General features: G+C 49.0%; 1 protein-coding gene across 1 annotated transcript in view; it reads left to right on the top strand.

The window, feature by feature from the left end:
• Positions 1-3,679: 3,679 nt before the first annotated feature.
• Positions 3,680-14,465, top strand: part of LOC138521880 (E3 ubiquitin-protein ligase TRIM39-like) — a 164,650-nt gene continuing 153,864 nt past the window's right edge. The window contains exons 1-2 of the mRNA XM_069635042.1: positions 3,680-4,123; positions 9,153-9,248. Coding sequence (XP_069491143.1) covers positions 3,710-4,123; positions 9,153-9,248 — 510 coding nt within the window. The 5' untranslated portion in view covers positions 3,680-3,709. The remainder of the gene's footprint in view (positions 4,124-9,152; positions 9,249-14,465) is intronic.

Here is a 14,465-nt window from a genome sequence, read left to right as displayed (position 1 = left end):
ACATTTTTCTGACTCAGCCACTACATGGATTAGCTCCTTCCTGGCTAACAGAACTATGAGGGTCTTCTCTCCCACCGACTCCGCTGAACCCTCCCCTGTACCTTGTGGGGTCCCGCAAGGTTCATGTGTTTCCCCTACGCTTTACAATGTCTTTACGGAGCCTCTCTTCGACATCCTTGACTATCTGGGTGTTACGTATACTACTTATGCAGACGACACCCAGATACTCATTCCCATCACTGGAGACTATACAACTGACAGCAAAACTGTTAATGAAATCTACTCAGTGATACAAGCATGGATGGCGCAACACAGACTTTGTCTAAATGGCGATAAAACTGAGCTGCTAATCCTTGGTACTCACGCTAAACTGAACAAACTGAACACTGCCTTTAAATCCTTTACTATAGATGGCAACACCATTACCGTCTCTAACAACACCAAAACACTTGGCATCTACCTCGACGCCACCCTATCCTTCTCCAGACAAACAAACGCGGTAGTAACATCATCTGCATACACTTGCAAATTAATCACCACTTGCAGGCCTTTCACCACTACACCTAACTGCATCACACTTGCCAGAACTTTAGTTTTGCCCAAAATGGATTACTGTAACGCCCTTTACTTAGGGACTAGCCAAAAAAACATCAACAAGTTACAAGTAATTCAAAATAATGCCATCAGGGCAGCCCTCAACATCCCGAAGAAGGTTCAAATTTTTGACACCAGACGCAACTTGCGCTGGCTACCGGTTGAGCACAGAATTTCACTTAAAACACTTGCTCTAATACACAAAGCTAGGGCTAACCTCGCTCCAGCCTAGCTTACCAACCAACTTTCTTCACAAACGTCCTTGAGACCACTTAGAGCTGCCCAAGTTCACAAGAGGTCCATACCGAGATTTAAACTTCAAAACTCAGGGGGTGCTAGTTTCCCAGTTCTGGCGTCCAAGTTATGGAACACGCTCCCTGCCTCCCTCAGATCAGAACCTTCCTTCCATTTATTCAAGTGCAATACTAAACGCTGCCTTCAGGACTTGGACTCAGCGATAGCCTAACTTCCTTATAGAGATTTCAGAAGGCTTGCCATTACATGAGTAACTCCCCACTATACTCTCTGATTGTACTTCCTTCTAAATACTATGTATTGAATGAGTATACTGTGTACCAGTGTCAATATACAAGTGTTTCTGTAACCTTTTTTTATCCTACACTTATATTTAACGCTGTAACTTGTAAAAATGTTCTCATATGTTGTGTAACTGGATATGTATGCGCCCAGCTGCCCCTGGGCCAGGAGCGCTTTACAAATAAAATGAATACAAAATACAAATACATCCTGCTCCTAGCATTGCTGCCTTGGGTCCAGCTGCATGGGGATAGATCCTGCCTCTAGCATCGCTGCCTGGGTCGCAGCTGCATGGGAATACATCCTGCCTCTAGCATTGCTGCCTGGGTCGCAGCTGCATGGAAATACATCCCGCCTCTAGCATTGCTGCCTGGGTCACAGCTCTATGGGGACACAGCCTGCCTCTAGCATCGCTGCCTGGGTCGCAGCTGCATGGGAATACATCCTGCCTCTAGCATTGCTGCCTGGGTCGCAGCTGCATGGAAATACATCCTACCTCTAGCATTGCTGCCTGGTCGCAGCTGCATGGGAATGCATCCCGCCTCTAGCATTGCTGCCTGGGTCGCAGCTGCATGGGAATACATCCCGCCTCTAGCATTGGGTAAACATGCATTACACCGTGGTATTTTTCATCGCATGCTTTTTCATCGCCCTTTTTATTTCGATAAAAAATTCATCGTTTTTTTTTTTTTTTGGGGGTGGTTAAAAAATTAAATATATGGTTTGGGGTGTAAAGGAATAAAAAAAAAAGGGGGATTTGTGGGGGTAACCCCCCCAAAAAAAAAAAAAAATAAACCGATGAGTTTAAAAAAAAAAAAACGGCAATGAAAAAACCTGCGATGAAAAATACTGCGGCGAAATAACGTAGAACCGAGCATTGCTGCTCAGGTGCCAGCTGCATGGAAATACATCCCGCCTCTAGCATTGCTACGTGGGTCGCAGCTGCATGGATATAAACCCTGCCTCTAGCATTGCTGCCTGGTTCGCAGCTGTATGGAAATACATCCTGCCTCTAGCATTGCTGCCTGGTTCGCAGCTGTATGGAAATACATCCCGCCTCTAGCATTGCTGCTTGGGTCGCAGCTGCATGGGAATACATCCTGCCTCTATCATGCTGCCCGGGTCACAACTGCATGGGAATAAATCCTGCCTCTAGCATTGCTGCCCGGGACGCAGTTGCATGGGAATACATCCCGCCTCTAGCATTGCTGCCTGGGTCTCAGCTGCATGTGAATACATCCTGCCTCTAGCATTGTGCCTGGGTCGCAACTGCATGGAAATACATCCTGCCTCTAGCATTCCTGCCTGGGTCACAGCTGCATGGGAATACATCCCGCCTCTAGCATTGCTGCCTGGGTCACAGCTGCATGGACATACATCCTGCCTCTAGCATTGAATCCCGGATCGCAGCTGCATGGGAATACATCCTGCCTCTGGCATTGCTGCCTGGGAATACATCCCGCCTCTAGCATTGCTGCCTGGGTCACAGCTGCATGGACATACATCCTGCCTCTAGCATTGAATCCCGGATCGCAGCTGCATGAAAATATATCCTCCCTCTGGCATTGCTGCCTGGGTCGCAGCTGCATTGGAATACATCCTGCCTCTGGCATTGCTGCCCGGGTCGCAGCTGCATGGGAATACATCCCACCTCTAGCATTGCTGCCTGGGTCGCAGCTGCATGGAAATACATCCTGCCTCTAGCATTGCTGCCTGGGTCGCAGCTGCATGAAAACATATCCTGCCTCTAGCATTGCTGCCTCGGTTGCAGCTGCATGGAAATACATCCTGCCTCTAGCATTGCTGCCTGGGTCGCAGCTGCATGAAAACATATCCTGCCTCTAGCATTGCTGCCCGGGTCGCAGCAGCATGGAAATACATCCTGCCTCTGGCATTGCTGCCTGGGTAACAGCTGCATGGGAATACATCCTGCCTCTAGCATTGCTGCCCGGGTCGCAGCAGCATGGAAATACATCCTGCCTCTGGCATTGCTGCCCGGGTCGCTTATTGGATTACCTCGGAAGTGGAATCAGGAAAAACTGTGGCAGACGCACAATTTGTGACCACACACCATTTGCAAAAGAAAGTGGCACACAATAAAGAAGCTTAACATGAGGCAAATGCGTTTCAAGGTGCTATGCAATGTTAAATACATAACTCTGGACAGTGCTCAGAAGCAGCTCTCATGGCGCTATAAAACACACCAACAAAAAGAAGACGTTATAGGAAAATCCCAATATGGAAAAATGTGCTTGAAAAAATTGGTTGAAACTGCATTTTAAAAGCTTTCTGCAGGGGGAATCCCTCGAAATCCTCACCTTTACAGGGATTGCTCTTGCCTGCTCGGTGTAATTGGGGGAGGGGAGGAGAGGATCTTCTAAAGCATTTTCCAAGGTCTCTTTTTGTTCCAAGGCCACACCAGTGCCTGCTCTACTGAGGACACGCCCACCCAGCTTGATAGGAATGTCCCACAACCAGTAAAAACCTCACGGTCCTCCAGGGTGTGTATAAGGCACGCCCACTTCATGGGCTCTGATGTGAAACGAAACTAACTTCACTTTTTTTTCTATTGCTGAACATGGCCGCATCCGCCCCGCTCCAGAGCCTGAAGGAGGAGGCCACCTGCTCCATATGCCTGGAATACTTCACAGAGCCGGTGTCTGTGGAGTGCGGACATGCCTTCTGCCTGTCCTGCATCACTCAGTGCTGGGAGGGACTGGAGGCAAACTTCCCCTGCCCTCAGTGCAGGGAAACTTCACACAGCAAAACCCTCCGACCCATCAGGCTAGTGGCGAACGTGGTGGAAATAGCCAAACAGCTTCAGGCCCCCAGCAACACCCCCCAGGAGGAGAACATGTGCAGAGAACACGAAGAGAAACTGAAACTCTTCTGCGAGGATGACCAGAGACCCATCTGTGTGATCTGCCGGGAATCCAGGGGTCACAGAGCTCACACAGTGCTCCCCATTTTAGAGGCTGCCCAGGAGTACAAGGTAAGTGTGCTATAGGTCTGGGACATGGGGGGTTATTACACAGTGCTCCCCATTCCAGAGGCTGCCCAGGAGTACCAGGTATGTGTGCTATAGGGACATGGGTGTGTTCTAACACAGTGCTCTTCATTCCAGCGCCTGTCCAGGAGTACAAGGTGTATGTGTGTTATAGGGACATGGGGTTGGGTGGAGGGTGGGGTTCTCACACGGTGCTCCCCATTCCAGAGGCTGCCCAGGAGTACAAGGTAAGTGTGCTATAGGGACATGGGTGGGTTCTCACACAGTGCTCTTCATTCCAGCGCCTGCCCAGGAGTACAAGGAATGTGTGCTGTAGGCCAGGGACATGGGTGGGTTCTCTGCACAGTGCTCCTCATTCCAGCGCCTGTCCAGGAGTACAAGGTGTATGTGTGTTATAGGGACATGGGGTTGGGTGGAGGGTGGGGTTCTCACACACTGCTCTTCATTCCAGCTGCTGTGCAGGAGTACAAGGTGTGTGTGCTGTAGGTCTGCGTAGTTTGCACTATAGCTCTGGGGCGAAAGGAGGACGTGCATAATGCTTCCCATTCCAGACACTGGCGTCCAGGATTACACAGTATGTGTGCTGTATGTACATCGAGGAGAATAGTGGGGGTCAGCCTCCCGGGGAAGATGGGTAAAGTTGTGGATGTGATGGCACTCATTATAGCCACAGTGAACCCCTTAAGGAGGAGGTCCAGCACGTGCAGCTGCACAGTGAAGAGAACCACACACCTGAGTGTGTGCCAGGTATCTCTGCAGCATAGAGCTCACACAGTGTGTCCTATAAAGAAGGGCCCAAGAGCACACTGTGTGTGACTTGACTGGTGGCAAAAGGCACCCTCCCGGCACCTTCATAAGGGTGCCCAGGAGCACAAGTAGAGTATGTAAAGGGGCAGGAATCAAAGTGTCTGTCCAAAGTACCACGGTGTGCATTAGACGGGTCTGTGACCTTAGGGTGCACGCTGTTTGTCCAATTTAGGAGGCAGCCTAAGGGCACACCATGCATATTATGTGAAGGGTCTGAGCTCACAAAGGTCACACCTTGTGTCGTCTATAGTAAGATGCCCAAGACCACACAATGTTCATATAACAAGCTTGGGACCAAAGGGTTGCCACAGAATAAGGCTGACCAAATGTACAAATTGCATATGTGACCAGACAGGAACCACATGTCCCACGATGCCCCCGCATCCAGAGAGTACACATGCCATGGATAGAACCTAAGGTGCTGGGTGGAGAATGCCCAAGAGTGCACGTGATGAATGTTGCATGTCTTGGGATCCTAAAGCTGATGGTGAGTGGGGCCTGCCCAAGAGTACATGGGGTGTATGTGGCATGTTTGGGACCTTGCATCTCATACTGTGTGGAGTCTGCCACAGAGTACAGGGTGTGTGTGTGGTATGTCTTGGTCAGTAATACACTGCATGGCTGCTGCTATTCCCCATTATGGAATCCCACAGGACATGCAGTAATTCTGCATGGACAGTTGCTGCCGCTTTACATGCTAGTATTAACTCCATGTCAAAGCAGCAGATTTTAGGTGTGGGTTCACTTCTAATGAGGCTCTTCTTTTAAGGAAATACATAAATGGAGGTTGTTCCCCCAATTAACCCCTAAAATCTCCCTTCTTTTGACTCCAGCCCCTCTTCTGACTCCAGTCCTCTTGCTCGACGGCAGCCCCCTCACTTCATCCAATGGCGAGCTCCCTGCAGATGGGCAATGGTTGGACCCAGCCCTGGGGCGCAGCCCCATCCCATGCGAGGCTGGTGCTACTCGACTTCAGCCCCCCACCCCCTGCCCCACTTCACCCAATGTTAAGGTTTCTGCTTAACCTTCACTCTCTGATCATTGCAATGCACGTAACCTGGCATGTGCCCAGCATGTGACCTCACACATGACCTCACGTGTGCCATGTGTGGATATCCCAAGCTTCTCTGTGGGTGCTCCTGCTGAGGGTGCAATATCCAGGACCATAAATCTCCCACTGTAGGAGGGTCTGCCGAGGAGAACTAGATGTGTTTGTGGCAGGTCAAGGATCTCAGATCTGGTTACATATGTGTCGTGGGTGGTGTCACCATTAATATTTAATGGGGGAAAGGATATGAGGATTGATGACCTTAGGACCTCTATGAACAGAGTGTCTTCCAAGATGGATGAGCTATGGATTGTAAACCAGTCTATGGGGAGCAGCTAGAAGACTGAGGGAGCATTCTCTATAGACTGTACATTAGCCTATGGGGCAGTCGGGAGTCTGAGGGAGCATTCCCTATAGACTCTACATTAGCCTAGGGGAGCAGCAAGGAGTCTGAGGGAGTATTCTCTATAGGCTGTACATTAGCCTATGGGGAGCAGCTAGAAGACTGAGGGAGCATTCTCTATAGAATGTACATTAGTCTATGGGAGCAGCTAGGAGTCTGAGGGAGCATTCTCTATAGACTGTACATTAGCCTATAGGAGCAGCCAGGAGTCTGTGGGAGCATTCTTTATAGACTGTACATTAGCAAATGGGAGAAGCTAGGAATCTGAGGGAGCATTCTTTATAGACTGCATTAGCCTATGGGAGCAGCAATTAGTCTGAGGGAGCATTCTTTAGAGACTCCATTAGCCTATGGGAGCAGCAAGGAGTCTGAGGGAGCATACCCTCTAGACTGTCTGTTAGCCTGTGGAAGCACCTAGGAGTCTGAGAGAGCATTATTTATAGACTGCTTTAGCCTATGGGAGCAGCTAGGAGTCTGAGGGAGCATTCTTTATAGACCAGTGGTCTTCAAACTTTTTTGGCCTAGGCCCCCCCAGAGCAAAATTTGGGCAGGCCGGGCCCCCCCAAAAATGCCAAATGGGCAGTATGTACAAATGGCTATGAACTATTGCGCGCCGTCACTGCACCCTACTCCCAGTATAGTTCCTGGGCTCCCCCACCTGCTTCCATCACAGTCGCTGGGCTCCCTCATCCCACTCCTACCCAGTTCCTGGGCTCTCCCTACCCCACCACAGACCCTGGGCTCTCCCCACCCTGATCCCACCACTATCCCAGTGCTCCTGCCCTTCCTGCTCCCACCACAGTCCCTGGGCTCCCCCCACCCCGTTCCCAACACAGTCCGAGGGCCAGTGGGAGCTGGTACATTTTTTAAGTGGAGGAGCATAAATATTCCCCACGAAAATGCCATAGCGACCGAGCGTATCGAGGGAGCCCGAACCAATCAAGGGCGGTTCGGGGGGTTTCCCTACCGTGAATTATTTTTAAATAATGGGTTAAAATGTTGCACTTTAGAGCATACTTTAAAAAAAAAGCCAAACAGTTTGCAATTGGCGATGGGGGGCAAAGGGGGGAAAGCATGATATTTTTGACTGGACATCTATGATAGATATCCAGTAAACAATATCCCTTTCCTATCCCCTGGGCTCCACAGCACCTCAGAAGGAGAGCTGATTTTGCCAGCTGGGTAGGGGATTGTGCAAAAAAGGCATTTTTAAAATGCCTTTGTTGTACAACCCTCCTCCCCCCCCCCATTACCCTGCACTCGCCAAAATCAGCTCAACGGACCAAAACAAACGCGCACACACACACACACACACACACACACACACACACACACACACACACACACACATACACGCACATTCACACAACAATCACTCTATCATTCATACAAGCACCCATCACCATACACTCAATCATAACACAAGCATACACGCATCCATACAAATATTTAAATAACAAATAAATGAACATAAATGTACCTTCTGCAGGGGCCTGCACGTGGGTGCTGAAATGCCCTGCTCCAGTTTGCTCTGTCCGTATGTGTGAGGTGGCGCAGGAGCTCCTCCTCTCACATACAGACATGCTGTGCCCTAGCCAGCATTTCTAATGAGCTATGCAAGGCTTGCGAAGCAAAACGCCTCCAGCCTTGCATGGCTCAGTGAGCATGCATGGCTGGGGAACTGAACTGTCAAAGGGATACAGTTTAGCCAGCCCAGGAGCACTCCCTCAGCTGTAAAAAGCAGCAGAGGGAGTGCTCAGTGTTTCACTGGGCTGGCTCCTCGGCTCCTCCATAATGGGTGGGGGGCCACTGGGTGGACGCCCCTTCGCCCATTATGGATGAGCCGCCAGGTTCGGACTGGCCTATGGGGCAATAGGGCAATGCCCGTACCAAAAATGCAAAATGCTAGTGTAAGCCAGTCAAAACGGCCCCTTTTTTGGCCAATGTGGGCCAGCTTGATGAGTTACTTCTCTATGCAGCTGGTAGTTTTGACCATTGTTGCTGAATGAAAATTCTTTAAATATCACAATTTGCTTAACAAAAAACACCCCCTTGGGTACTATTCAAACAGTCTGTGACTAAAGGAATGAATATCCATTTGCAACTGCGGGCTGCTTTTTCATTGGTGCCTGAGACAGTTTTATTGTCCAGTCTGACTATGTGAGCCGCCCCTGCCCATTTCCTCCAATCTCAAAAAAAAATATATATATTTTTTTTAGTTGTTTTTTTACATTTCATGCTGGGCTCTTGCCACCCCCTCCCCCCGCCACCCCTCTGGGATGGGGCCGCGCCCCACAGTTTGAAGACCTCTGTTATAGACTATACATTAACCTGTGGGAGAAGCAAGCTAGGAGTCTGAGGGAGAATTCTTTATAGTCTGTCCATTAGCCTATGGGAGCAGTTGGGAGCCTGAGGGAGCATTCTTTATAGACTGTCCCTTAGCCTATGGGAGCACCTAGGAGTCTGAGGAAGCATAGACTCTAGACTGTCTGTTAGCCTATGGGAGCAGCAGGGAGTCTGAGGGAGCATTCTTTATAGACTGTCCATTAGCCTATGGGAGCAGCAGGGAGTCTGAGGGAGCATACATTGTACACTGTAAGTGTGCTTAAGAGAAAATACAGGGGGCTTTCTTCATAGACTATATACAGGTGTAGGGAAAGAGCGAGGCTGTCCTGGGACCCTTCTGCCTTGTTGTCTGTGTAGATTATTTATTTACAGGAAATCTTTTGACTAACAAACTGGTTTTATTCTTGTAGGATAAACTTTACAGCCACATGGAGCATCTGAAACAAGAGCGGAAGGACCTGCAGGAGTGGGTAGAGGAAGAAAGCAGGAAAGCATCCGAGCTTGAGGTGAGAGCAATGGCTTCATATATGTGTAGAGCGGCTCAGGGCAGAGAGGCTCAAGGGAGCCTTCGAGAGTCCATGGAGCAGTGCTGGGTGGGTGAGATTGCGAGACATCCCCTGAGAGTACAGGGAGCAGTGTTGGATGGGTGAGATAGAAGACATCCCCTGAGAGTATTGAATTGAATTGATTGTTTATTTATATAGCGCCTATACACAATGTGTTTCAAAGCGCTTCAAGGCAGGGAGGGAACAAGGGAGAATACAGTGACATTCTTATAAGTCCTTGATACATTAAGAATGTGAAATTAACTATCATACTCGGCCTGGCGACATTTCAGATAGTGCAAGAGCTTTTTGACAGTGATAAGGGGGCTGGGGGGTGGGAAGGAGAATGAGACAGACAAGCGGCTACCTTACTAGGCCTGATGACAATTTTGGTAGTGCCAGAATTTAACAAGAGGTGGGGGGAGGGGAAACAGGGAGAAGGAGAACAAAACAAGCAACTATCCTACTTAGCCTGACGACAATTCAGATAGTGCTGGAGGGGGAGAGGGAGGAAAAAACAAGTGAGGGGGGAGGAGACAAACAAGCTGCTATCATACAGTTCGGCGACATTTCTGATAGTAAGTGCTAAGGATACAGTGAAGGGAGGGGGGAGAGGAGAAATGAGGGGACAGCAAGAAGAGGGATTTAATTAAGCAGACATCTAAGCAAACAGAGGGGGGCGAGATACAACAGGCAAGCATACAGGCAACAAAGGGGGAGTTAGAGAAAAAGGATAGAAAGAGAGGTAAGGATAGGCAAAAAAGAGGATTGCAACTAAGCCAACTGAATGAAAACACTGCCAGATTTGAATTATGCTAAATGCATGAAAACACAGCCAAATCTGAATTAAGCTAAATGCATGAAAACACAGCTAAATTTGAATTAAGCTAAATGCATGAAAACACAACCAAATTTGAATTAAGCTAAATGCATTAAAACACAGCCAAATCTGAATTAAGCTAAATGCATGAAAACACAGCCAAATCTGAATTAAGCTAAATGCATGAAAACACAGCCACATTTGAATTAAGCTAAATGCATGAAAACACAGCCAAATTTGAATTAAGCTAAATGCATGAACACATAGCCAAATCTGAATTAAGCTAAATGCATTGAAACATAGCCAAATCTGAATTAAGCTAAATACATGAAAACACAGCAAAATTTGGAAAGCACCCAGATACAGAAGTTAGAAGTGGGTGTGAACATGCAGTGTAATCAGAGGTGCAAACATGGGGGACAAGCAGAGAGGGGGGCTGAGGCACAAGGGGGTAGAAACGTGCCAAGAGTAGGGAATGTACCCATAGTTATGGAGGAAGTGTTATGGAAGTCCAGATTTCAAGGTAGAGTGAGGTCGCGGCGTCAAGGAAGTTTGAATGCAGGGGTGACAAGAAAATATATCAAGTAGCATTCTGGTAGTGGACATGAAGAAGACAGGGGCCTTAGATGCAGTCTTTGAGGAAGGGCCGGCTCCGCACTGCTGGTGCACCCAATGGTTGAAGAAGAAAACGAAGTAGCCAATGGGGCGGGCTCGCTGAAGGAAGTCAATGCAGCAGGATTCAATGCAGTAAGCGAGCCGCCATCTTGGATGTGGCCGAGTGCCACAGGGCCATATGGGATGAAACAGAGGTGCCCTTGAATTGTCAGGCACCAGGTTAAAAAAACAAGTGCTAAACGGTCAAACGGCTTTCCGTGACCATAGTGAACAAAGCACTTCAATTATGCAGAGCATTCCACCCACGGCAAACATTTCAGAAACAGTAGCGCTCGCACACATAATGAAATTATTGGCATGATATTGGGGCCAATGCTGGAGATGTGAGCCCCAGTGGCTTACCTTTGGGAGAAACACGGATTCAGCTGAAGTAGGGACTGCAAATGTGCAGAGCGCGCAGAACAGCTGATTCAAGGTGAGGAAGCAGAAGAGAGCATAGCTGGAGGGGAGAGATACGAGACATCCCCTGAGAGTACAGTGAGCAGGGCTGGAGGGCAGAGATATGAGACAACCCCTGAGAGTACGGGGAGAAGAGCTGGAGGGGAGGGATACAAGACATCCTTTGAGAGTACGGGGAGCAGAGCTGGAGGGGAGAGATACAAGACATCCACTGAGAAGTGCTGGAGGCGGGAGAGATTAGACATCCACAGCCAGTTGGATGAGCTGGAAAGCCGACATAGGGCATCCTATGAAAGTAACAAAAAGCATAAATGGGGGTCAGAGATATAAGGGGTCACCCGAAAGTTACAGATAATGGAACAATAGCATAGAGACCTGCTGTGGATGCCATTCCATAGTAAGAGAGGTGGAGAGCCACGCAGGCAAGCTCACACGAGGCCGGGACTGGAAGTGAGACAAGAAGATACAGGCTGGATGACCTCAAGAGCACCAGATCATACCCCTGCAGTCAACCAGCCTCTGACGGACACAGACAGTGGCGCTCCAGGTGACATGTTCGCTACATCAAAGTACGATCCGCGCCAAGCAGTGACTCTCTATCGTCCAAAGACGATCAGAGGAAAAAGGGCTACATATGGACACTGAACAATGATGTGGCTAAGGGGCATAGCCCAACACTGATCATGCACATTAATGACATCCCTGCTGAGTTCCTCATCGACGATGGTAAACATCCTAAGTGTGGAGGCATACAACAGGCTCCCAGAGCCCCAAAGCTAACCGTCGACCATAGACATCTACCTGTATGGGTCCACAACACCCCTGCCATGCAGAGGAGTAATTTCAGCAGTCTGCTCATGCAAAGCACATGCAGCACGCCTCCAGCTTCATGTGCTCAAGACAGAGACCAACAGTGGGTGTATCCTCAGCTTCAAGACCGCAGTAGACATGGGGCTGGTACACGTCCCCTACCAGTTGAAAACACCTGTCTGGGGTGGGTGTTGGTTTGGTACTCTTGTTCAAAGGAGGATTGCCTAGCATTTCAGTGCTGGACTGCTCAAGTGGGCGGGACAAAGACTGATATGCAAATGGTATTCCTCCTTTGTGAAAGGTACAGTGAGGTAAAACATGTCGCTGCGGACTGAGTGGGTTAATTCCCACAGAACAGGTTATCATTCCGTGTTCTTTCACGCAGAGGGGCGCCCTGACCTCTTTTTAAAGTTAAAAGGAACTTGGGGTTGGTCACCCTAAGTTACCTACAGTTATCCAGACGTGAACCCCTTGCTTACTGTCCTCAGAGAGGCACAGCTCCACCTCACTGATGAGCCCGGACTAAGCAGAAACACGTGTCTGGGGTTGCTGTTGGTTTGGTACTCTTGTTCAAAGGAGGATTGCCTAGCATTTCAGTGCTGGACTGCTTAAGAGTGAAGGACAAAGACTGATATGCAAATGGTAGTCCTCCTTTGTGAAAGGTACAGTGAGGTAAAACATGTGGCTGAAGATTCTCAGTGGGTACATTCCCACAGGACAGGTTATCATGCCTTGTTCTTTCTTGCAGAGGGGCGCCCTGACCTCTTTTTGGACATTGAAAGGACATTCACAAAACTGTTCAAAGGGCTCGGCAAAAGCTCAGAAACTGCAAAATACAACTTCATATAGATCCCGACGTCTAGCCGATAGCCCAACACTATCGGGGCATATCAGTCAACATACAGAAACAGGTGGAGGACGAACTCAAGAAACTATTGGACCAACACGCCATTGAACCCGCCATAGAGCCCACACCCTGGGTATCCCCCATAGTTCCGGTCCCCAAAAAAGCAGCCGAAGGGTCCATCCGGCTATGTGTAGATATGAGAAGGGCAAATGAGGCGATACAAAGAGAGAGACATCAGGTGCCTCGAATCACAGACATGGTTCACTTACTCCACGGAGCAAAGGTGTTCTCGAAACTAGAACTCAAAAAGGGATATCACCAGCTAGAAATTGTCCCTGAGTCGGGATACATCACCACATTCTTGATACATATGGGCCTGTTCTGATATAAACGACTCAGTGTCAGAATATCATCTGCACACAAAATCTTTCAGGACGAATTTCACAAGGTTATACGACATCCCTAACTGCTTAAATTACTTGGATGACGTCCTGGTCTTTGGAAGATCCACAGAGGAACATGATGCCGTACTGTACCGACTATGTTTAGCGCTTGAGGTGGCGGGGCTGATAATGATCAAAAACAAATGCGTGTTCCGCAAGGGCTCATTAAGATTTTTCGGACACCTCTTTTCTGAACGAGGCATGCGACCTGACCATGACAAAGTAGCAGCGCTCAACACCGCCTCGAGACCGCAGAATGTGTCTGAGCTACGCTCGTTCGTCTGGCTTTCTAGCTATTGCTCAAGATACCTGCAGGACTACGCCACCATTAGTACATCTCTCAGACACCTCATGAAATGTGACCAGGCGTTTCAAAGGACAAAGGAATGCCAGTAAGCCTTTGAGAACATCCGTAATAGCATTTTGAAGGCAGAGGAACATGGCTTATTTCCACACTGACAGAACCACAGAGGTGGTCGTGGACACCAGCCCAGTCGGCCTGTGTGCCATTCTGACACAACAGGACCAGGATAATCCACACAACTCGTAGATAGTGACATATGCCAGCCGGAGCCTCATGCACACAAAGTAGGCATACTTGCAGGCTCGAGAAAAGGAGCCTGGCCCTTGTGTGGGCCTGTGAGTAATTTCATTTGTTTCTCTACAGAAAAGCGTTCAGTCATCACGGACCACCACGCCCTCCTTCGGGTGATTGAGTCCACATCTGCCACCTGTGTCATACCTGTGCTGGATCAGATGCTCTCGACATATGATGGAATCCCCAAAGTCATCAAATTCAACAATGGTCCTCCATTTACTAGTCAGGACTTTGCAAATTTTGCAAGGTATATGGGTTTTCAACATAGGAGGATCACACCATTATGGCCACAAGCCAACTGAATTGCAGTACGATTCATGGCAAACATCAAACGATCTCTGCAGGTGGCCAACGTCACCAATAGCCCATTCAAACAAACCCTATACCAGCTGCTCAGAGAGTACCGACACACCGCGCCCAGCACCACAGGAGTGTGTCCTGCTGACCTCATGTTTGGGAGAGCAGTATGTACCCGACTGCCAGAAGGCTCGATTACTCTCCCCAAGAGCTCACTATAACCGGCCCGGGCCCGTTATCGGGAGGAGAAAAAGAAAATTAAGGACAGGGCTGATGCCAGGCGGGGAGC

The sequence above is a fragment of the Ambystoma mexicanum genome, chromosome 13 (genome assembly GCF_040938575.1).
Source record: "Ambystoma mexicanum isolate Mex_15411 chromosome 13, UKY_AmexF1_1, whole genome shotgun sequence".
In the NCBI taxonomy this organism is placed as follows: Eukaryota; Metazoa; Chordata; class Amphibia; order Caudata; family Ambystomatidae; genus Ambystoma; species Ambystoma mexicanum.
The sequence above is the reverse complement of the archived record's forward strand: the minus strand, read 5'-3'. Positions and strand labels throughout refer to the sequence as shown.